At 40.0% G+C, this 24,900-nt stretch overlaps 1 protein-coding gene across 2 annotated transcripts in view; it reads right to left on the reverse strand.

Moving 5' to 3' along the window:
* Positions 1-24,900, reverse strand: part of UBE3D (ubiquitin protein ligase E3D) — a 158,313-nt gene that overhangs the window by 126,921 nt on the left and 6,492 nt on the right. For both annotated transcript variants that reach the window (XM_032772349.2, XM_032772350.2), the window contains exons 4-7: positions 17,415-17,646; positions 10,813-10,882; positions 4,613-4,682; positions 2,697-2,805 (exon numbers count right to left, since the gene is read on the reverse strand). In XM_032772349.2, coding sequence (XP_032628240.1) covers positions 2,697-2,805; positions 4,613-4,682; positions 10,813-10,882; positions 17,415-17,646 — 481 coding nt within the window. The remainder of the gene's footprint in view (positions 1-2,696; positions 2,806-4,612; positions 4,683-10,812; positions 10,883-17,414; positions 17,647-24,900) is intronic.

Below are 24,900 nucleotides of genomic sequence, written 5' to 3' on the forward strand. Positions count from 1 at the left end.
TCCTTTTGTATTCGATCATTCAAGGGCCCCACTGGTTGTTTAGCAGGCTTCCTGCTTCTGGTGTACTTAAAAACATTTTGTTATTATCTTGGAGTTTTGGCTAGCAGTTCTTCAAACTCCTCTTGGCTTTTCTTATTACCACTCTGCACTTAAGCTGGCAGTGTTTGTGCTCTTTCTATTTGCCTCACTAGGATTTGACTTCCACTTTTTAAAGAAATCTTTTATCTCTTACTGCTTCTTTACATGGTTGTTAAGCCACAGTGGCTCTTTTTAGTTTTTACCGTGTTCTTAATTTGGGGTATACATTGAAGTTGGGCCTCTATTATGGTGTCTTTAAAAAGGGCCCATGCGACTTCCAGGGATTTCACTTTAGTCACTGTACCTTTAACTTCTGTTTAACTAACCCCTCATTTTTTGCATAGCTCCCCCTTTTGAAATTAAATGCCACAGTGCTGGGCTGTTGAGATGTTCTTCCCACAACAGGGATGTAAATGTTGTTATATATGGTCACTATTCCAAGCGGTCCTCGCTATAGTTACCTCTTGGACCAGCTCCTGCGCTCCACTCAGGATTAAATCTAGAGTTGCCTCTCCCCTGTGGGTCCCGTACAGCTGCTCCATGAAACAGTCATTTAAAGTATCGAGAAATTTTTCTCTGCATTTGTCCTGAAGTGAAATGTTCCCATCAATATGGGGATAATGAAATCCCCCACTATTATTGGGTTCTTAATTTTGATAGCCTCTCTAATTTCCCTTAGCATTTCATCATCACTATTACTGTCCTGGTAAGGTGGTCGATAATAGATCCCTAATGTTATATTTTTATTAGAGCATGAAATTTCTATCCACAGAGATTCTATGGAACATGTGGATTCACTTAAGATTTTTACTTCATTTGAATCTACATTTTCTTTTACATATAGTGCCACTTCTCCCCCCCACACACACACGACTTGTTCTGTCCTTCCGATATATTTTATACCCCGGAATGATTGTGTCCCGTTGATTGCTCTCAGTCCACCAGGTTTCTGTGATGCCTATTATATTCTGTGATGCCTTTATCACAAGGCACTCTAGCTCGCCCATCTTATTATTTAGACTTCTAGCATTTGTGTACAAGCACTTTAAAAACTTGTCCTTGTTTATTTGTCTGCCCTTCTCTGATGTGTCAGATTCTTTTTTATTTGACTGTTTATCATCTGATCTGGCCCTTATATTATCCTCTTCCATCCTCTGCTCCTGACTATAACCTGGAGATTCTCTATCATTAGACTCTCCCCTAAGAGAAGTCTGTTCCGATCCACATGCTCCTCTGCAGCAGTCGACTTTCCCCTATGTCCTAGTTTAAAAACTGCTCTACAACCTTTTTAATGTTTAGTGCCAGCAGTCTGGTTCCACTTTGGTTTAGGAATAATTTTGGGGAAGTTCTATGGCATCATTCAGGAGGTCAGATTGGACAAGCCCATTGGTCCCTTCTGATCTTGTAATCTATGATCCACATATTCCACAAGGCTGGCACAAAATCAGTAGGGCCAAGTAGTTGAGTTTCTCGTCCTCTATTATCCAAACGTTTCTGAAATACAAGGATGCATCCCTGAGGGAGCACAGATTCTCTTTTTCTGAAAAAGACGGTAAAAGAAAGAATGCCATGCTTCTTGCCAATGTACCAACAGCCATTTAAGGACATGGGAGAGGACCCTGGACTTTCTGCCTTTTGAAGTGGTTTTAGGGCAATTTTTGGGTTCAGCCCGGGAAAATCCCCAATTGGTGAAGCTGGTTTGGCCCAAATTGAGTCCCAAAGTGTTGAAGAGAACTAAACAGCTCTTCTAAAGGTGTCACCAGAGAAGTCTTGATTAGCATTGGAGGACAGAGATCCCAAAGCACTACATATTTCTGTGAGAAGCTGAGTGTCAGCTGTGGCAGACCTCCCCACCTGCGGCTTTTAAGAGGGCCTCCTCATAATGGGAGCACCTCCTGGCTTTCTATCTTCTATTAATGTGACCTGCTGCACCGTAACGGGGATAGGGTGAGTGAATGCTCAGCAGCTGGTTCTGTTCAGGGGTCACAGCCCCATAAATTTTGGGCCCCTGTGGGGAAAAGAAATGTAGGGAAATGATTCTGGCAGTGCTAGTTGAAGTAAAGAGTTAAAAGATAGGACGGTAGTGGATAAGGCAGAACACTGAATTGCTACTCTGTTTGCTCTTCCAGAGACAGGATTAATTGGGATGAGGACAGAAGGGGTGGGCCCACATCCCAGAGGCGCCTGGACAAGTCTGAGCTATTTCAAACATTTCCAGGAAGAGAGGTGCAGCCCAAGTGTATCAGATATAAGGCTCCACAATATTTTTTAATTTCCTCAGTCATAAAAATATTATAAATAGACAAGACTACATACTGCTATGTAAACAGCACAGCTGCGTACAGTACTTTGGACTAACTGCTTGAGATTTCAATGAATTTTTAGTCTAAAAAATTCAAGTGGGTTCTTAATTTCCATTGCCGAATGCCCCAAACTAAGAAGAAAAAACTGAAAGAGAGTCAAAGGCAGGCAGGCACAACAACTGACACATTTGAATGATCAACTCCTTTTTCTCATCTCCCTTACACATATAAGCAAACACTTAATAACTAATGAATAAATGTCAGGAGTTCACACTCATGAATATATTTCTATACAATTATATGAAAATGCCTTACCAAGATATAGACTTTTCCATCATGCCCTTGTATTCTGAATCTAAATGTGCTTCTGGCAGACGACAGTTCCACGAGACACTGAGCTATAATGTTCTGTACAAACTGAGACCTGTTTTAAAATAAATCAGTCTTCACAGAATATTTTCATAGTAACTATATTTTACAAAACAAGCCATTGATACCCAGTGAGCCCTAAGTAAACTTTAACTATATGGTGAAGGGTTAAAATCCATGTGTATTTTATATAACAACCCAGTACATGGATTGTGCCAGCTCTTTTCCAGACCCAAAGTCCAGAGTTTGGTCAAGAGACCAGAGGTGTAGCAAATAGCAATTAGCTAAGAGAAAGCAGAATAAACAAGATATGTTTGGTCAGTAGAAATGCCAGATGTTGAAGCAATAACTGAATAATGATGTTTCAAATTGAACAAAGAATCCCTGTTCCTATTGTGTTAGTTTCTTCTGTAGGGAGATGTTCTTTCCACAGATTCAACCTTAAGTTTATGAAAGATATGGCATCCTCCCACCTCCCTTCTCCAGTGACCAATGCCTGCCTTAAAACACAAAGGAGACAACCTTTATTGCCATATACTTTCACTGTTTCTTTGCTTTAACCACTAGGAATGTACCTGTTGGACAATCAAAGGAGTTGCTTCATTCCTATGAACCCCAAATCAAAATTCAACATATATATAACATTTTATCAAAGTATTAATTAAATGTTAACTTGCTAACTTAAGACCATGGGCGGAGACATTATGTAACCTGTTAACCATTGGCTACTGTGCTATCTTGTCTTGCTGCAAAAACCTATCCCAGGGTGTGGAACTGCATAACATGTCACTTTCCCCCGCCCATGGAAAATCTATATATTCTATTGTAATCAATTAATTGACAGTGTATCTGAGCCTAATAAGCAAGGTGACACTCCACCAGCACTGTGCCTAATAAACTCCTATGCTTGACCTCTGCACGGTGTGGATTTATGTTTCTTCATATGGCATCTAGGTTTCTCCATGCTGTCAATTCCACTACAATCTGGCATGGAAATAATGCCCCTAGACTTAACTCATTATTGTGTCTTCCCATAACAAGAATTGGAGTATTTTCCCTTTTCTGCATAACAAGAATTGCCATACTTGAATAGACTAACAGTCCACACAGTCAAATGTTCTGTATCTGACACAATGCAATGCCAAATGCTGGAGATAAAGGCATAAAACCCCAATACTGCACTTTATGCAGTATGTGTACATACAACATACAAGTGAATAATGATGTCAATATTTGAAATATCTTTGAGTTTGCAGAATGGGATAGTAACGCTGTTCACAGCAGCCTATATTTTATGGTAACCTCAACATACATAGCCTGAACTTTAAACTGGATTGTCTGAAAATTAAAAAAAAAAAAAGAAAGAAAGAAAAGTACAAGTATTAGCTGAACTTAAAGGCTACATAGGACAGAAAAAGTGTGATTTAGATTGTCAGATACCATCTTGTAATTAGCAATTATACAAAAGTATTGCATAAATTTAGCAAAGTAAAAAAGTTTGCATATTTAGTCACCGAAAGTCAAACAATGTAAAAAAGTTGAGGTTCCAACTACAAAGTTAATTTGGCTCTCCGTAATGTCATCTGTACTTTATGGTATAAAGTTTACATCAAACGGTAATATATAAACCTATGCATTTAATTAGAAAAGAGATCACAATACACAGCAGGTATACTATATGGCTGAGTTAAGAATGTTTTTGCATTTCCTAACTTTGTTATTTTAATAGTGCAGACTTAATACTTTATTAGCATAAATATTTAATTAAATACCAAAAAAGTAACTATCCAAAAAGATTAATTTTTACCACTCAACAACATTGTTCCAATAACCAAACTGAGCACATTATCTGATTTCTATACCTTGGTATCATGTCAAAATTTGTTCCAGATGGCTGAATAATCATCTCAGTGATGTAATATTTTGTAGTCCCTAAAAATCAGACAAAAGGAAATTTTTTAAACTCAATAAAACAGTACACTTATTTTCTACAGTAATATACTGCATAACCACACTCACTAAACTCCTAAATCAGCATCCAATTAAATGGTGGAAGAGATGTCCAAATTCTTGTTCTGATATGTAGGAGGAGGAGCTGGGTAACTGGTACAGAAATCAGACATAGGAAATATCTCTTTACCTCTTTTTGGAGCTAATCACAAAATCAATATTTCGCCATCTGTATCATTCCCTGCTTAACATCAAACACAACCATGTCCCCTGGACCCCATATAAATCCAGAGTAGGGAGGCGCTGAAACCCCTGTAGTGATCATTTTAAATACATGTTATATATTTAAATGCTTGCTGATACCAATTAAAAACTCCTGTCCATTATTTATTATTGCTGCACCAAACTTGAAAAAGAAATGAAATACACTTAATGGATTGAAATCAGTGACCTTATGTCAATACTTCAGTATCCTCTACCAGCCAATGATTCCCCAGTGAATAACAAACACACGACTCTAACAAGAGTAAACTAAGGGGACTAATTTTCTTCTTTCTTCAAAGAGTGGAAACAATACTTCTCTGTAACAAAGTTAGGTTAATTCAGGACACTGGCCCTTTCTGTATTGATACATACAGGACCCACACTTCAAGTGCAGACATTAAAAAAAAAAAAGTCAGAAGAGGAATTTCTTCAGCTTCGCAGACATAGCTGCTTCCACCCAGGTCATCTTTTTCTTTTAAAATATTTTTATAGGTATAAAAGAAAAAATATTTTATTTATGAACAGAGATTGTATTTTACAAGCTATTTATAGGTTGCTACATAAGTGCATTTATTAAGTATTTACTTCCGTAAACATAAACAAAGACAATATAATGTTTTAAATAGGGAGACAGAAAAAAGAGAAGAAAAATAAAACCCTTTTTCCCCCCCACAGTTGCATCATACAGTGGAGTCGCATCTTACATGGGGGTTAGGTTCTAAAGTCCACACGTAAAGTGAAAATCATGTATAGTCAAAATTACCCTTGAAAATCCCTTAAATCACCCATAAAGTACAGTATACTGTACATGGTTTTGTGTATACAACAATATGTATAAATGTATGATGTATATGGTAATGTATAGTATATAATAAAGAGTACATACAAAATCTAATTTTACAGTACTGTATTTTTAATTACAGGGGGTAATTACAGGGGGTAATCAGGGCTTGATGTCGATCCAGGAGACGGAGGTGACAGAGAGCTTGGGTGACGGACAGTGAGTTGTAGACAAAGTGGTTGGCTCTGGTTCAGCTCGAGAAGTTGATTGCGTAGGCTCATCTGCTGCTGGTTGTTTTTCCTTGAAAAAAACATGGTGATTGGCAACTGTCGCTGTTGTCTCTTGAGCTGCTCAAACATTTCTTGATACGGTCTCAAATCATCCACAACACTATGTGTGATTTTGAGGCTTTGTTCCAGAAAGGGATCATATTCAGAAATTAAATCATTCAAGTGTTTTGCTGCTTGGAATACTTCAGAAAATTTATGAAGATTCGAATTTGCTGGCTCTTCCTGTTTGTCGTCATCATCATCTTCATCTTCTGTAGACAATTTTATCAGTTCCTCTACCTCTTTGTTAGTCAATGTTTCTCTATAGCTCTCAATTAATTCTTCAATTTCTTTCTCAATGATGTCGACAAAGCCATCACCACCCACTTGCCTGGCCACCTGAACAATGCATTTCACTTCTTTGTCAATGGTCGGGAAACTCTTAAAATCATTCACACATTCTTTCCAGTCAACATGCATTGACTGTTTCAGGTTTGATTGCATCCATTGCCCGTTTAATAGAAGTGATGCAATCGGCAATGTTGAGGACTTCCAATATTCTATCACATAAAGATTGGGATCAGCATCCATAGCGGTAAGGATCCGTGAGAATGTAAGCCTCGTGTACGTGGCCTTGAAACAGCTAATGACGCCTTGGTCGAGAGGTTGGAGGATGGAGGTGGTATTGGGGGAGGGGGGAGAAAGACTACTTCAACATCGTTATGTGCAAACTGGAGTGCCGCAGGGTGGCCAGGAGCATTGTCTATGATCAGTAACACTTTAAAGTCAAGTCCTTTCTCTTCAAGGTACCAATTAACCTCCAGAATGAAACACTTGTGGAACCAATCTAGAAATAATGCTGCCATCACCCAAGCCTTTTTATTTGATTGTCAGAACACAGACAGGAGATTCTTGTTCTTGCCTTTTAGGGCATGAGGATTTGCATCCCTGTAGAGCAAGCTCGGCTTTATTAAATGCCCAGCCGCATTGCCACAAAACAACACAGTCAGATGGTCTTTAGCTGCTTTGAAGCCATGGGCTTGTCTTTCTGATTTCAAAATGTAAGTGCGGTTGGGAATTTTTTTCCGGAAGAGCCAGTCTCGTCAGCATTAAAAACTTGTTCTGGAAGATAGCCCTTTTCTTGTATGATTTTCTTTAATTGTTCAGGGTAGGCTTTTGCTGCCTCTTCATTGGCAGATGCAGCTTCACCAGCAGTCTGCACATTTTTGAGGTTGAAGCGGTTCCTAAAACTGTTAAGCCAACCTTGGCTGGCTTTGATTCCTTCTCATCAAAAGGCTGTCCCTCTTCGGCGGGAGGTTTGAACAGCGCATAGATGCTAAAAGCCTTTTCTCACAACGTGTTGCCATTGACAGGCACATATTTACGGTTCATGTCTTCCGCCCATATGTTTAATACCTTTTCAGTCACTAAAGCCTTATATCATGCACCTGGTTCGTCACCTTAGCAGTTATTGGAGCACTTGATGGCACGGCTTGATGAATTTCTTTCTCTCGAATTTTGACGGCACGGATGCTAGATTCATTGCAGCTATATTTACACATCACATTGGAGACCAACGTACCGTCTCTCAATAAGTCCAACACAGCCAATTTTTCCTCCAGCACTAGAACAGATCGCTGTTTCTTCAGTTGAGCACCAGATGAAGTAGTTGGCTTGCGTTTAGAGGCCATGTTGTACGAAAAATAAATATCTTTAAACACTAGAATCACACTCAGTGCAGCGAGATGCTCACATTACGAGAGGCATGCGGGAACTGAGACCGACTGAGGGAACAACAGATTCACGTCTCCAATCTCATGCTCACTCCGGGGCATACGCTCATTGAGTGGAATGCTAGGTGGAATAGCCCACACTATTTACAGGTATCTTGTTGTTTTTTTTTTTTTTTGCTGAGCACGTATAGTTGAATTTGCCTAAGTTAAATGTGCGTATGATGCAACTCACCTGTATACACTTTTGTACACAAGCAGTTAGTACAACATAGATAATTCCAGGTACAAAAACAAGTACAAACAACTGTAGCACTGTTATACATCTGTGAGCAGATATTGCAAATCTGGGGTTTCTTGCAAGTAGATGCATGGATACCCGGGGCAGAGTCATTCTGCATAAGTATCAGTATCCCAGTTCAGTGCCTTTATTTGTCCTTGAATGCTAGGGACTGAAATGTAAAGACTTCAGCCTGGTTTTAGGACATTGGCATTTGAGCAGAAGTTTCTTTCTTCTGTTGTCTGGTGCAACAAATCACAATTTTGGAATTCTCTTTCATGAGAAGTAATATGGTAATACACTTCCTTGTGGCTATTAATAATCTGAATTAGCATCATTCTTTGTTATAAAGGTTTGAGGAGAGTCCCTTAGAACCTTTTACTTATACCAAAGTATGTTTCAAAAGTTCCATGTAAGCATTTATGATAGTGGGACTAGACTATCTGGGTAAGTGGGCAGTCCCAGAAAAAGTGTGTCCATGCCTGGTGAATCATTTGCTCATATCCTTTTTAACTGAAGTTGCAGCTGAATATGTTCATTCTGTTGGCGAATACAGAGATGTAGAAGCAGTACATGACTTGTCTATTTCAGCATCTTTCAGTGCTGTTTAGAGTTGGGCGATTAGCACCGTAGATCTGACCATCTGAGCCTATGCCGTGTATCTTTAAAGTTAGACGCTGCTAGCTGTATGTCTGCTCAGGCAGCTGGTGTGGAGACAGTAGTAAAGAGAGAGAACAATTCATATTTCTAAAATCAGATTTTTGGAATTTGTATGGTTGTGCTGTTTGTTCAAACGATTTCAGGGCTGAGAATTATGTGAGTTGATCTAAGGGCGTCACTTTATTCTCTAGCCACCAAGTGATTTTTTCATAGAAAAGGTACAGGGCAAAGTCTGGGATTTGGGGCATGTATATTAGATGAGCTCCTCCCTCCCAGTCATTTCCCCATGCATGGAAGCACAAGAAGTGCTAGAGCAGCAGAACTCCATGATGCACTAGTTTGGTTAGAAATTCCTGTGCAGGCTCTTCAGATCATAGCTAGCCCTTTTCTGCAGCAGAAACACATAAGGTCCACTGGGTCAGAGGCTCTGTCTGTCTGCATCTGTCCTCTCTTGTCTCAGACTGAAGCCCTTTGGGGTATGGACCATCATTTGTTCTGTGTTTGTACAGCGTGGGAACCTGGTTCACTACTAGGCTCCTGCCACTATGAACAACAAACAACACTTATTTATGGCTCTGTTCCCTGCATTCCCCATGACTGCATCCTCAGAGATGGGGAGGCTCTCTCTGGGCCAGCAGTGAGCACCCAGCCTCCTTGTGGGCTTAAGAAGGGCATGGTTGCTGATTCGTTAGACAGAAGGATTCAGCATAAGCCTATCGGTTCCTGCACACAAGTGGGGAGCACTTATAAACCCTTGCCCTCGCTCTGGGCACCATTCTACTTCAAGAAGAAAAGCTTCCCCTTCCCTGACCTGGGATTAGAGCAGGACCAGGAATTTTCTCTCACTGTCAGACTGGCCTGGACAGTGTGGGTTTTTTCACCTTCCTCTTAGGAGCCCCAGGATCTAGAAGGTAGGTAAGGTTGTAAAATTCATTTTGTCACAACTTGGCAGGTGTCCAGTACAGGTACTCAGTCAGTAGAGTGTCTAGTTCCCTGATAAACCAGAACTGGAAGCAGATTAGAAGGCATCGCCTAAAGAAGGCAGGTAACAGGACTGGGCTTCCAATGTCTTTCACAGTGAGGAGACAACCACCTCTTCCCCAACCCTTTAACTCTTGTACAAGGAGAGGAGCAGTGAGGTCCGAGCAATTGTGCTGGGACTAGTTTAACAGGTGAAGGGCTGACGATAGTCCTCTAGGAGGTGGTATGGAGGAGTGAGGGCGCTGAAGCAGCTCTTCACCAGGATTACAAAGGATGGATGATCTCCACTGGATGAGTTATTGCCAAATAGTTCTCAGATGTGTTACTTCATACAAGTTGTGGCCTAGTTAAACCACATTCTAGTCTTTCTTTCAGTGTTGACTGGGACAATGCATTTGCAATCTAATTAACTGAGACTTAAAATAGTTTTGTCCCAATGTTTTATCCATGTTGTCATGGGTGCCAATCAAATGACAGTATGACCTAAAATAGAGCCTCATCACAGAACCAGTTTGATGCACTAGCACATTTAGCATAGATAGGCTCTGTATTTGAGACCTACTTATTCTATATTTAATGCAGCACTTTCTTTCCTTTTTATATTTGTCAGTCCTGTAGTAGAAAACAAAAAGCTTAGTGAAAATAATAAATAACCAGTCTACCAAACATTCCTCAGGACACCAGGAGACTGGCCCAACAATGTAGAAAGTAAAATTTTAAAGTAAATGTCAGGCACAAAAACTGAAAACAGGAAAATTTTACTTTACATTTACCAAAGTAGTTGTCCCTGGATTTTTACTAATGGTGAGAGAAATCTGATTGAACAAAAACAGAAGACTCAAAGGGCAATTAAAGCTGTAACACACTTAGAACAAATACATTTTACAAGGTATAATAGAGTGTGTAGTAAGTGTTAAAATACAGAGAACAATGTGGCCACATAAACAAGGATCATAATAAATTACTGGGGCCAATAACCTCATTGTTTCTACTGTCAAAACTATCTCACCCTTTCAGAAGTGAAGAAGAACCACCCACAGGAATCAACTCAGCATTCTATTGATAAATTATTTTTCTCCAGAACTTTTAACCTCTAGTGTTTAGTGAGTGAGCCAACCAAGTATGGTTTTGTTTGTGTAATCCATACCTGATGATACTGTCTCTCCCAGCATTGCCTTGCAGCGCTTACAAATTACTCTAGCGTTTTCCTTTGACTTCTGTAGGACAAGAGAAATGTCATTCAACTCTTCGAAAAAGAATGTATAACTTTAACATACTCTCCAGAATGCATAGTGAACTTTATACTTCACTCCTCAGAATGTTTATGTACTGTGACAGACCCAGCCCAGTGGTACAGGAGTCTGGTAGAGGGCAAATATACTGGTCACTGGGTGAGTAGTTTTCTGTTTCCTGACTGACCAGAGCAGGGGCTGCACTAGAGTAATCAGGAACCTGCTAGAACCAATTAAGACAGACAGGCTGATTAGAACACCTGCAGCCAATCAAGGCAAGCTAATCGGACACCTAGGTTTAAAAGGAGCTCATCGATCCAGTCAGGAAGGAGCCAGAGGAGAAGTTATGTGAGGAGCTGGAAGCAAGAGGCACAAGGAGCTGAGAGTGAGAGGCTGTGCTGCTGGAGGACTAAGGAGTACAAGCATTATCAGAACACCAGGAGGAAGATCCTGTGTGAGGATAGAGAAGGTGTTTGGAGGAGCCAATGGGGAAGTAGCCCAGGGAGGTGTAGCTGTCATGCAGCTGTTACAGGAGGTACTATAGACAGCTGCAATCCACAGGGCCCTGGGCTGGAACCCGGAGTAGAGGGCGGGCCTGGGTTCCCCCCAAACCTCCCAACTCCTGATCAGACACAGGAAGAGTTGACCCAGACTGCGGGGAAGATCACTGAGGTGAGCAAATCTGCCAATAAGCGCAGAACCCACCAAGGTAGAGGAGAAACTTTGTCACAGTACTTAGAGATGTGTCTTGGCTATTTCATTCACTGCAGCCTTCTAAACTTTCTGAGTGACTTAAAAGTTGTGTGTTTGATTTAAATCTTACAGTACACTGATAACACTGTACAAATTAAACCCAGAGTTCATATTTAAATTGAATATTGTTTAAATGATATAACTGAGATCAACACTTACCTTCATTCATACTATTTCATTAGCAAGAATTTTGCATCTAGTATCTTCACAATCAGCATTATACCTGTTCATTTGGGGTATATGTGCAGCAAGTGTGTTTCACATGGATATTTGTATAGACTTAGTAAAGTTTGAAAAAGACAATTTTCAACTTGAAAAATCATATTGAAGCCTAACTTGTACCTACACAGAAAAGTAACACCTACGATTATTATAAATAAAACAAGTCAGTGGGGGAAAAAAATCTGTTTTTTCCATTTATTGTATGTCACTAATAAAAGATGGTCACCATTTTCCATTGTTTCCAACTGTAATGAAGCCACCCTTTCACTAAAGCCAGCGTACCTTTCAACTTTAAAATCTTCATGTGTGCTACAAGCCACCTAAATGTATGACAAATGACCAAATGTAATTTGTGTGTTTCTGCCTACTGTACCACAAATGACAGATCATCTTTTCTCATAATAGAACACTTTTAAAGAATGTTTCCTCATTGTATGATGTAAAGGTATGACCTTAGATTATATTATAATTACATCTAGAAACAAAGAATGTAGGCAATATGTAGAACATTAGGGACTGTATCCAAGAATACAGTGAATTCAAAAAAAGGACTGAATGGTAATGATAGTTTGCCTTGGAAGCTCATGTTGGTTATGCTGTAGCTAAGATTGTGAACATGGTCCTTTCATATATAAGCAGAGAAATATTGAGTACGAGTTGAGAAGAGGTACTACCTCTGTATACAGCATTAGTGAGACAGTTACTGGAATATTATATTGTGTTCTGGAGTCCATACTTAAAAAAAAAAGGGATGTTGAAAAATTGGAAAGGCTTCAGAAAAAAAACTACAAGAATGATTCATGGTCTGGACAACATATCTTATGAAGCTCAATCTACTTTGATTAAGAGGTGACTTGGATAACTGTCTACAAGTACCTACATGGGGAAGAGATTTCTGACAGTAGCTCTTTAACTAGCAGAAAAAGACATATCAAAATCCCAAGGCTGCAAGCTGAAGCTAGACAAATTCAAGCTAGGAATAAAGTACAATTTTTTTAAGGGTGAGCGTAATTAACCATTGGAATAACTCACACAGAAAATCCACCCTGTCTCTGTCACATGAAGTCTTTAAATCAAGAATGGATATTTATCTAAAAAATATGCTATTGCTCAAGTTATGGGTTTGATGCCAGAATTACTGGGTGAGATTCTTTAGCTTGTGTAGTGCAGGAGATCAGACTAGATAATTATAGTGGTCCATTCTGGTCTTAAAAAATTATCAATTAGGGAATACTAGAGATGTGGGTTCTATTCCTAGCTCTGCTAAAAGGAACCTTATGCAATCCCTCAGTTAATTTATTAGTGAAATGGGATTGCCCTGAGTCCAAAGGTAAGACTGCACAGAAATATAAGCAGTGTGTGGTATAGATGAGATTTGAATTCATGATCTCCTGGCTCCCAGCTCTGTGTATCTTCCCATAGACTAAACAATATTTGGACAGAGATGGGAACCTGATTCAGCTCAACCGCTGTACATTTGAGAATTCTATTTGCCCGGTGAAAGTGAGGCTGCCCCTAATAAGAATGGCTGCCTATTCGCTCATTTCTACTGAGACTGAATCACTGCTGCCCTCAGGGAAGACAGATACTTCCTATTTCCTATGATTAGGAAACTGAGCAGACAGTCTATACTGCAAACCTCAACTGAGCCAGGAAACACCGACCAAGAGTCCAGTGGGAACACAAGGGTAGTAATTCTCTAGCCTCTGCTGACTTTTTACAGCCTTAACAGGATATGTTACATGAGAAATGTGGATTCCATTGTACTGGAGTTGGAGCCAATAAAGACAGATGCACAGTTCGTCCCCTTTCCCAACTTCTGCCTCTTACTCTCCCTCAAAAGTTGTGGAGCAGAACTAACTTTCTTTCTTTTCTTCTTCCTGACAGGGAGTAAGGAGACTGAGTTTCTTAACACCCAATAAATGAAGGCAGAGTTGGGGAGCTATAAGCACAGTATTCCTCAGATAACTACTATTTGAGTGCTTTTTCTGCTAAAAGTTACCTGCAGTGGCTGAGAATTGTGCAGTATGGTACCTAAAAACACTGAGAACTCAGTGGTATCACTGCTTGAAGAAAAAAGGATGATACTTTTAGCCAGACTAATTAAATCAATATATCTATGTGACAACTTGCAGCTGCTGGCAATCTGCAGATGGAGGCGGATCTTCTCCTAATATTTTTTGGGTGTGTGTTTCTATTTCTAAGGATCCTTGATATTGTCTTAGGGAAAATATTTTCCCCAAGAGATACTATTAGGATGCTGTGTGACCATGTGACATTTAAAATCCATGTTACATCATTAGACAAAAATGTGAGCAATATGTTTTCCATGGCAGAACATTGTCTTGGTCCCACAGGAGGATGGAGAGGATTGTTTAAGTGTCTCTGCTATATTCCTACTACTGCTTTGGTCACAGTCAAACACTCTCCAATGACTGTTATGCAATTAAAAAGGAACTTTCATACTAGTGCAGACTGCATGAATATATTATAAAATGAGAACATTTTGTGCCAACAGCAATCTGTGTTGTCTGTAACTTTCTATAACTTTATCCATATTATGGAAGAATTTTGTATTTCAATATGGTTTTTTTCTCTGATTAGTCCAGGTTCTGCTTGATCTTAAAGTTGTGCTCATTTGATTGATTTCTAGTATCAGTCAGTTACCAATGTGTAGACATTAGAATTTCAGTGCAAGCGTGATACAAGGGTTTTCAAACAGCCAAGTAAGAAATCTTGAGATCAAGGCAATTTTTAGGAAGTGAATATGGAGATTCATCACATTCAAAAAAATCTTCAGGTGCCTCTTCACTGAAGACTTGTCTCATTTCTAATGGAGCTGGTAGGACTACATTGGTCTAAATACCAGTAGTGCAGTGCATCTAAATGAGCCATTTTGTTTCGGGTGCAGCTGCCCAATCTCTACACCTGCAAGTCCTTCAGCTGCACCCCTCACCTGGCTACCTCTCTCACAGTCCCCGTGAAAGCAATTGCTTGTGGGAGATTTGAAAGCCCAAGGGATTGTGGGAGAAGGGGAGTGTACTGCCCTAACTCTCTTGGAATCACAACTATTTCAGCAATATTTTCTAAATATAGAGCCATGCTGAACAGACTGCGCTTACTCTTTATTCAGAAAGAGACATTTCAGCTAATGAATCATCTAGCATCTCAAGAAATCCAGAAGAGGGCATGGAAGATGTTCATTCAAGCATGGGAAGAGGCAGAGACTGATACTAGCAGTGCATGGAATTCATACTGCGACTTACTGAGAGGCTCAGCCTGTTTAATCCTAGCCTAACAAGTCCAGTAAGTTACTTGAAGGCAGTATTTGCCAGGCAAGTGCAGCTTTTGCATCAGAACCACAACAAAGTGGTGGGACAAAGATATTCCCAAAATATGGGTCCATCTTTGCATTGTGGGAACATAAATAAATATATCTGGACCCAAACCACATCCTGATTTTGTATAGCCAAACTGTTTTGTTCATATTTACTTCTTAGTGTCCAGCAAAGTTTCAGCAAATGTAGTTACCCTGTGATTCCACCCATTCTCAGCTTTTGGGTTTTATTTTGCTATTCTTTGATTGACATCTTCCTATCAAATCATAGGTACAGTTTTAATTAACTACCCATCTGATAATACAAAGCCTGTAGCAACAGACCACTGTTTCCATTTCAGTCTAATCAAGGGTGATCCAAAGATTTTGCTTCTTCATTGTCTGACAATATGAAATCCCATTTTGCTTTACTCGGTCTTCTTTGCAAGTACTAGGTTCTCTGAACAGTATTTTTACAATGATTCCAAGTGTGTTTCAAGGGAGAGGTTTCTGAATCACTTCTTGTATACCTAGGCGATATTAAGACTAGGAGCAATTGTTCTGAAAATGCTAGAATTTAGTCTGGTTCCTAGACAACAGATGTCAACAACTCTACAAGCCCTTTCTCCTCACCCACAACTACTTCACATTTGGGGACAATATATACCTTCAAGTCAGCGGCACTGCTATGGGTACCCGCATGGCTCCAAAGTATGCCAACATTTTTATGGCTGACGTAGAACAACGCTTCCTTAGCTCTCGTCCCCTAACGCCCCTCTACTACTTGCTCTACACTGATGACATCTTCATCACTGACCCATGGAAAAGAAGCGCCCTTGAGGAACCCATCATGCTTCAACAATTCCATCCCACCATCACCTCAGCCAGACCAATCCACACCAAGCGGTCCATTTCTTTGAAACTACTGTGCTAATAGCGGGTCCAACATAAACACCACCCCATACCAGAACCTACTGACCACTATTACTTACCTACATCTGCCAGCTTCAACCCAGGGACATACCAACAATCCATTGTCTACAGCCAAGCTTAAAAATACAACCGTGTTTGCTCCAATCCATAGGACAGAGACAAACAACAAGATCTCTACAGCATTCTTAAAACTAAGTACAGCCTTGCTGAAGTGAAAAACAGATCGACAAAGCAGAAGTATCAAGTCACCTACACAAGCAGAACAAGAAATAAAAGATCCTACTGTCACTCAGCCAAAACAACCTCTCAGCCATATCAAAATCTAAAACCTATCCTGAAAGATTGATCCTTCACTTCACGATCTTGGGAACAGACTGTCCTCCGCTTACAGACATCCCCCCCTGAAGAAGAATACTAACCAGCAACCACAAACCACAAGACAAAAACCCTAACCTCGTAATCCCTGCAATAACCGAATGCACACTCTGTCCCACATAATCTATACCAAGTGACACCATATGGAAGACCTAATCACATCAAGCACGCCATCAGGGCTCGTTCACCACTGCAATCTAGCAATGTGAGATACGCCCCAATTGCCAGAAATGCCCCTCTGACCATGTACAACTAGACCACCAAACAGTCTGTGCAAAGAATAAATGTACACCAAAATCTTGACATCAGAATCATAAATTCAAAACCAGTAGGAGACACTTCAACCTCTCTGACCACTTCCAGTAACAGATTTAAAGGTAGCTAAATTTTGCAACAGAAAAGCTTCTAAAACAGACTCCAATGAGAAACTGCTGAACTTGAATTAATATGCAAACTAGATACTATCAACTTAGTCTTAAATAGAGACTGGGAATGGTTGAGCCATTACACACATTGAATCTATTTCCCCATGTTAAGTATCCTCACACCTTCTTAAACTGTCTGTACTGGGCTATCTTGATTATCACTACAAAAGTTTTTTTTCTCCTGCTGACAATAGCTCATCATAATTAATTAGCCTCTGAGAGTTGGTAGGGCAACTCCCACCTTTTCACGTTCTCTGTATGTGTATATATATCTCCTCACTATATGTTCCATTCTATGCATCTGATGAAATGGGCTGTAACCAACGAAAGCTTATGCTCAAATAAATTTTGTTAGTAAGGTGCCACAAGTACTCCTGTTCTTTCTACAAGCCCCAAACTTCATAAAGATCTTTCACAAAAATGTCCACTCCCCACAATAAAATTAAAAAAATAAAAGTCACACTTTGAGATTTATTAAAACAAAATACTTTACCAAGGTAGGGCCCCTCTCAGAAGCAGAATGTTCAGTCTCTGAATGGACTATTTCAGGTACAGGCACATGTGACTCATTTCCTGAATTCACCAGAAAGTAAGTGTGTCCAAGAAAACAATCGTTATTCTGAGGGTGAAGAGCGCTGTGGGCAAAGGGATTGGGATGGCAGCACCACTCCTCAACCAAAGCACTCCAGTTTTCACTCGGTAGGGGAAGAACTCTGAGAAACGTCCTAATGGAGGAAAGAAAACAAGATATTTCAATCTATTACAAGGATTTCTAAGGCACCTGTATCAATGGGTCTGAACACACTGCAAAAAAAACCAAGCAAACATGATATTCCCCCAAAAAGAAAGAGCTGGCCTCCCCTCCTCCAGTAAAAGGTACATACTTATAAATGTTGAAGCCCATTGGATGAATTCTGATAAGGCAATGGCAGCGACTCATGACAAGATTATTTGGGAAATGGCTGCATAAACAGGTGAATCTTACATCATGCCCATCATGTCATGTGGAAAGACTCAGGCTCAGCCTGATCTCCAGCGATTATACTATAGAAATTGCCATTGACAACTAGTGAAGAGAACAATGAGATAAAAATAGAATACATCAAGTCATAGTCATGAAAAACATAACAATGAGCATTTGAAAAAAATATTTTTAAAGTTCTCGTCTCTCTCTTTTACATCGGACGTCCATGCAACATCAATACAGGTCTCTCTGCAGTATACACTCAGCAAGGTCAGTTATGCATTCTGAAGGCCTTCCATGCTCACAGGGAGGCAATCAGACTTTGAAGCAAAACAAAGTAAACAAAATAAAAAATGCTATAGTACTTTTACTTGCACTAGATAATGCAACCTGAAGTTAGACTCAAATTTAGTTTACAGAAATCACACTTGCCTCAAAACACCTTATTATATTTCATGATGCCTCAAAGCCAGAATACACACACACAGGTATACAGGAACAACTGCATTTGTCTGAAACACCTATACAATATTATCTTGGATACAGTTTCTGTTTGAACATCTGGCCTATGAAAAGCAAAAGTTAAAAAAAAATTAAAACAGTAACTCTTCTCTTATTCCTCCTCAATGCATGCTTTTACGCCTACTTTAATAAAAAGTCAAATATTTGAAATACAGTAGTTACTCCTTAAACCAGTATAATCCAAACATACATACAGAAAAATGTTTCATAACATCTTTTTGTTTTTAAATGGTCATATTACCCACAACCCCTTAAGCCTGACCACAATTCCCCAGATATGTTCCTCTAGTCCCACAGATGTGTTGTTCTTCTTAACTGCACAGAGCTATCAGTGGATTCCTTCACTCATTTACACTTTTGCCCAAATTCTACACTTTTGCCCACTTTTGCTATCAGTGGAATTAGCTTCATTTACAGTGAAGCTAATTCTACAGTTTTGCCCAAATGCTGAACAGTGGCTAGATGCACAGTCACTGCCACACCTCCCATGTCATTCTTTAGGCTGTTTGTTTCAAAATAGACATGGGAGGCCATTCTTTGAGCTTCCTTATGTGTTTTCCTCTCATGCCTATCTTTCTCATTCTGCTGCCTTCTATGTGCAGTTTCTTGTCTTCTTACTTAAAGCCTGCACTTGAGATTTTGCCTCCGTTACCACTTTGCAAATGTATGTTTTTTTTCTAAAGTTAGCTCACAATCTCTGAGCAGATGCTCACATATTTTCCCACCGCTGCAGTCTACCACCACGTCTCCCATCAGGAGGTCTCTTAAGAGGCCAATACTTTCCTGGGTACCTTCTTGTGCTTTCTGTATTCTTATGCAGAAGTGAAATATTTCATAGGTTTCCTTCTTTCTAGATAACACAATAAATTTCAGATTGTGTTAGCACCTTATCAAAATCAATAGTGTCTGCAGATGAGAGCTGAAATATATTTAAAAAATCTATTTAAAGGTCAGCTTGTGACACCCTGACACCCAATATTCACCACTGTCATGTAATTAGGAAGTCTTATACAAATTATATCTTGTGAGGTGTCATTCTAAAAGTCTTGATCTGCCAGACAGTAATACCTCATTGGATTGTATGTGCTATCGTTGTATGTGAAGTAATGAAGTAATACATAACACTATATATGTGTTGCTGAAACATGTCTTGAGGTTGAAAACTGCCACAAGTAGCTTTTCAGGTGAGAGAGTAAAATGGGCAAACAATGTTAATGGCTTATTGAGGAAGTGCACACACGCACAAGGATTACCCCAGGAACTGTGTACAATAGAAACCTCTCAGAGATAGCATTACCCAATGGGAACTGTTTTGACCCAGGTCACAGCATAGGAGCTTTCCAGCAAGTGAGGAGAAGATATAAAAGGGGGAAAATGACATTATGAGGGGACCTCACTCTCCCTGCAACAACACACCTGGAAACAACTGAGGAACAAAGACTGAACTGTGGGACGTGATCGTCCCAGGCTAGAAGGATTTTTAGCCTATGTATGAAAACCTGGGAAAGCCAAGGCAACTTGTGCCTTAAGAATCTGCCAGCCTGTTTATCACTCAAGGTGAGAATTTGGTAATTTATATCCTATCTAGTGTGTTAAGCTCAGTTTGCAGTTTTTGTTTATTTACTAAGGTAATCTGCTTTGTTCTGTTTGCTATCACTTAAAATTTTCCTTTTGTAGTTAATAAATGTATTTCTTGTTTATACCAAAACCCAGTTTGTGCAACTCATAAATCCAGGTGCGGGCAGAAGCTGTGCATGTCTCCCTCCACATTGAAGGAGGGAGTGATTTTTATGAGCTTGTGCTGTGCAGATCTCTCTATACAGTGCAAGACAATATTATTTTGGGTTTACACCCTCAAGGAGGTGAGCATGTGAGTGCTGGGCAATCCCTTAGCTGAGTCCTCCGACACAGAACTGATCACAGGCTCTGTGTGTTTCTACAGCTGGGTGTTTCCCTTCCCGTGTGTGTGCTGGAAAGTGGCTTGAGAACCTGTCACAGCAACACAGGTTAAGGGAAACACAGGCTGCTGGGACAGGTGGGCTCAGTGGTACCCCAGCACGTCTTGTGGCACCCTGAAAGGGGGAGGTCCAACCCATCACACAGCTATTCCTACAAACTCTGTAGTGTAGCTATGACAAGGTTTGGCAAGCCGGACAACTGACCACCTATTATTTGATCACAGTCAAAAACTGTCAAATGTTCCAGCATGAATGCCTTGATGCAGACAGTGATTTACTTTTTTGATTCCATCACACTTCCATTCTTTTATTTTTTAGAACTTCATTTTATTGTGTTTGTCATTTTTCTGAGTTAAAATAACTTTAAGTAACTTTTTTTTTAATTAGGCATAAGTACCTTTCTAAGAGTAAGCCTACTGGAGACCATCAAATCTTACTGTTTTTTATTACTGTTCTAATAAATAAGTGCTTTAAAATATTTGATCACTTTTGACATTATCTCAATAATAGTCAACCAATATTTGTTCCGTTAACTGACCAGTTATTTTGGGGCTTGGCAAATGCCTTATCCAATCTTCCTTACTGCTCTCAAATCCATCCACTCCTATTACTACATGACAGGTTTCAGAATAGTAGCCGTGTTAGTCTGTATCCACAAAAAGAACAGGAGTACTTGTGGCACCTTAGAGACTAACAAATTTATTTCAGCATAAGCTTTTGTGGGCTACAGCTCACTTCTTCGGATGCATAGAATGGAACACACAGACAGGAGATATTTATACATACAGAAAACATAAAAAGGTGGAAGTATGCATTCCAACAGGAAGAATCTAATCAACTGAGATGAGTTATCATCAGCAGGAGAAAAAAAACTTTTGAAGTGATAATTGAGATGACCCATAGAAGGTGTGAGAAGAACTTAACATAGGGAAATAGATTCAATTAGTGTAATGACCCAACCATTCCCAACCTCTGTTTAAACCTAAGTTAATTGTATCTAATTTGCATATTAATTTGAGTTCAGCAGTCTCTATGGTGTTCTTTGCTTTACAGCAACTAGAGTTGTATTTAACAATTATACTTGTTTTCTTCAAGCATTACATAACATAACCCAACAAAGCCAGCTGTAAACTGGCACCTGCAGTCCAGAGCCCCCACCTTGCCTTCCCAGACAGAGACCTTTAGTCTCCATCAAGTACCCCACACAGCTTTATATAACAATAGTAGCTGCAGCGTTGCCACAGCTTACCTCATATGGGGGGCTGCAGAGCTCTCCTAAACAGACCATCTACCCCCTTGGCTTGGCCATCCTATGCAGAAATACAGCTTTTCTATTACATTTTGGGCCTTGTACATCTGTCAATGGGAGGCCAGGATCTGGGCCCTTATCTGTCTCTAGAACTGGATAAAATGATGTCCAATTAATGCAGCACTAGTTCAGTTTTAGAAGAGTTTGAATTGTATTGAGCAATGATTCATTCAAGCCCATCTAATACAACAACATGGGCTTACTAGGGTCCAGTCCCTCAACGGACCCCTCGTTATTGTAAGGCTCTACCCACATAGGGTCCTATATTGGAAGAAGATTCTGTTTCAGATTTTCTTCTCTTTTTTAATTTATATAATACCCCTAAACTGCAGTCCAACATTAACATTATTTTTTAGAAAGTATACATCAAAATCCTCTCTATTGATAATCTATTTGCATTATAAAATTAAAAAATAAAATTGTATGACTTTATGTAGATTACCTCGCCCCAAAACCCTCATTAAATTTAGAATAATATACCTTTCTTTAACATAAATTAAGTAGTCATATGTTTGCTCTACACATAAAACTTGAGTCATAACAGTAAATGTAATGCAATAATTAAAAAATACTCTAATCTACATTTGATTTTTCAATGCACATATAAAGCACTTGTGTTGCAAAAATAACGTTTTGGCCTAATGGAAAGGGCAATCTCCTTAAAAGATAATAATTCATGAAAATTAATTTAAATTACATTCTGTTCTGCTCTCTGAAAGCTATTGAATGACAGAAGCAAAGCCCTGAAAGGCATACTTTTTGTCTATAACCTCCTCTTCTACAGTATAATCAGTAGGAAAGAAAGAAGCATCCTGAAATCTCCACAGCTTTCAAGCCATGGAAAATCTGACAATCTTCCCTCCATTGGGTAGTATAGAAGGGGCAGAGGGCATAATTCTGTATCTCTGGAGAGCCATGAGACTCGTGGAAAGAATCAGGCTCTAACCCAGTGGATCTCTGATCATCTGCAAGGAAAACCTGCCCTCCACACAGCTCTGCAACCTTCTTTCCCCCTCAACATCTATGTTATCACAAGCTATCTGTCATACGCTACCCCTCTCTCTGATGAGGCCAAAGCCAGAGGGAACTAATGTCGTTTCTAACAACGTTAACTACAATACTGATTTCAACTTGGAAACGAGGCAGTGCAGGAAATGAGAACATCAGATACAGTGGCAGCTACTCTGCTCCATCCTGTCATACCTTCCAGATCTGTTTAGCCCAACCAAGCACCAGAGGCTCCCTGAAAGGAGAAGAGCATGGTGGAGAGCCACTGCCACATCCCACACGGTTCACCCTTTTATTCCAGTTTGATCTTCTGTGTGCTCACGCGTGGAGAAGAGGGCACTATTCATTCATATACATATAGTAAATGAATTAAAATTTGAAACAATGTTTATTTGGGGACGGAAATGCCTCAGAGCTTTCAACTGAAAATATCACATACACTGCTGACAAGAACTTAACAAGTTCTGGTCATTCTTTAAATACATAAAAATAACACACAAATTAGCTGCTAAAACACTTTATAAGGAAAAGCCATGAAATCATCATTTGGTTACACTCGAGTAAGTCATAAATCAGTACAGACTGATGGCAATATAATAGAAATGGATTACATTTGAATTGCCAATTTGAATATTAGGAGTGGCACAGATCCTAAGAGATAGCAAGTACGTCCGTTAGAATGTGCACACGTTCAGCTGAAGTTGTTAAACTGCCCATCACAACAGCTAGACAACCCAGCAACTCTGCACAAAAATTCACATGCAATCTGCAGACTTTGTAAGAAAGAGAGATAAGGCAGACACACAAAGTTCAGGTACAGCTTACACACTTCTGAAGGTTCAGGGCTGCTCATATCTGGGAAGCCGATTTGGCCCATTTAGGAGTAGGAGTCCAATAAAAAGTTCAGCTCGAGATATTAACTTTCCCAAGTTTGGAGGAGTTCGGATCTAGGGTTTTGAAATCTTGGGAACAGGGGGAATGAGAGAGGGTGTCCTAACAGCTACAGATGTTACTGGTCACAGACCCCATCCTCCATGTGCCAAGCTTCAAGTCCTGTTCTAGAGAGTGTGCTCAGTACATGGGGTTCCACAGAAGCACAGTAACCACTATGGAAAATCTCTTCAGAAAAATTGTTTATTATGACTCTATAACTTTCAGGGCAAGGGCTAATTTTACCCTTTGCCTTGGAGACAACAGGTAGTTTTCCACCAACACCTACTCTGATTGGTCACACTATAAGGACAACTTGTTGATGAGGGAGAATTTATAGGACAGAATGAGTAGAATCAAACAGAATCAAATTCCTGGAATGCAGAAGGATACAAAAGCATGTATACATTTACATTAAAAAGTGCTCCTAAAGCTATACTTAATTAATAACCATTAACATTTCTTAAACAACAATCTCTTTGACTTAAACTTTCCCCTGCAGTATTTGCAATACAAAATACTGAAGTGCTTTGTTAATGTAGGACGGGAATGGCAAATCTGAGCCTTAGAAGGAGCCAGAATTTACCAATGTACGTTGCCAAAGAGCCACAGTAATACGTCAGCAGCCCCCCATCAGTTTCTCCCCCTCCACCGCTCCCAGCACCTCCCACCCACCAGCAGCCCCGCTGATCAGCGCCTCCCCCTCCTTCCCTGCACCTCCAGATAAGCTGTTTAGTGGCATGCAGGAGGTTCGGGGAGAGGAGCAAGGGCACGACAGGCTCAGGGGATGGGGCAGGAAGGGGTGGAGTGGGGGCAGTGCCTGTAGCAGAGCCAGGGGTTGAGCAGTGAACACCCCCTGGCACACTGGAAAATTGGCACCTGTAGCTCCAGCCCTGAAGCTGGTGCCTATACAAGCAGCAGCATATTAACTTCTGAAGAGCCGCACGTGGCTCCGGAGCCACAGATTGGCCACCCTTGGTGTAAGAGAACCAGAAAAGGAAACTGACTAATAAATACACTTACCTCCGAACTGAAAAGCCCTATACCTCAAAACACAGAAGAGAGTAAGACTCACCATTCTCATTCCACAGATGGGGAGTCTGAGGCACAGACAGAGGCCACGTCTACACTACGGGATAATATCGAATTTGCTAAAATCGGTTTTATAAAACTGATATTATAAATTCGATTTCATGTGGCCACACTAGGCACAGTAATTCGGCGTTGTGCGTCCATGCTCCGAGGCTAACGTCGATTTCTGAAGCATTGCATTGTGGGTAGCACTTCC

This window comes from Chelonoidis abingdonii, chromosome 3 (genome assembly GCF_003597395.2).
Source record: "Chelonoidis abingdonii isolate Lonesome George chromosome 3, CheloAbing_2.0, whole genome shotgun sequence".
Classification (NCBI taxonomy): Eukaryota; Metazoa; Chordata; order Testudines; family Testudinidae; genus Chelonoidis; species Chelonoidis abingdonii.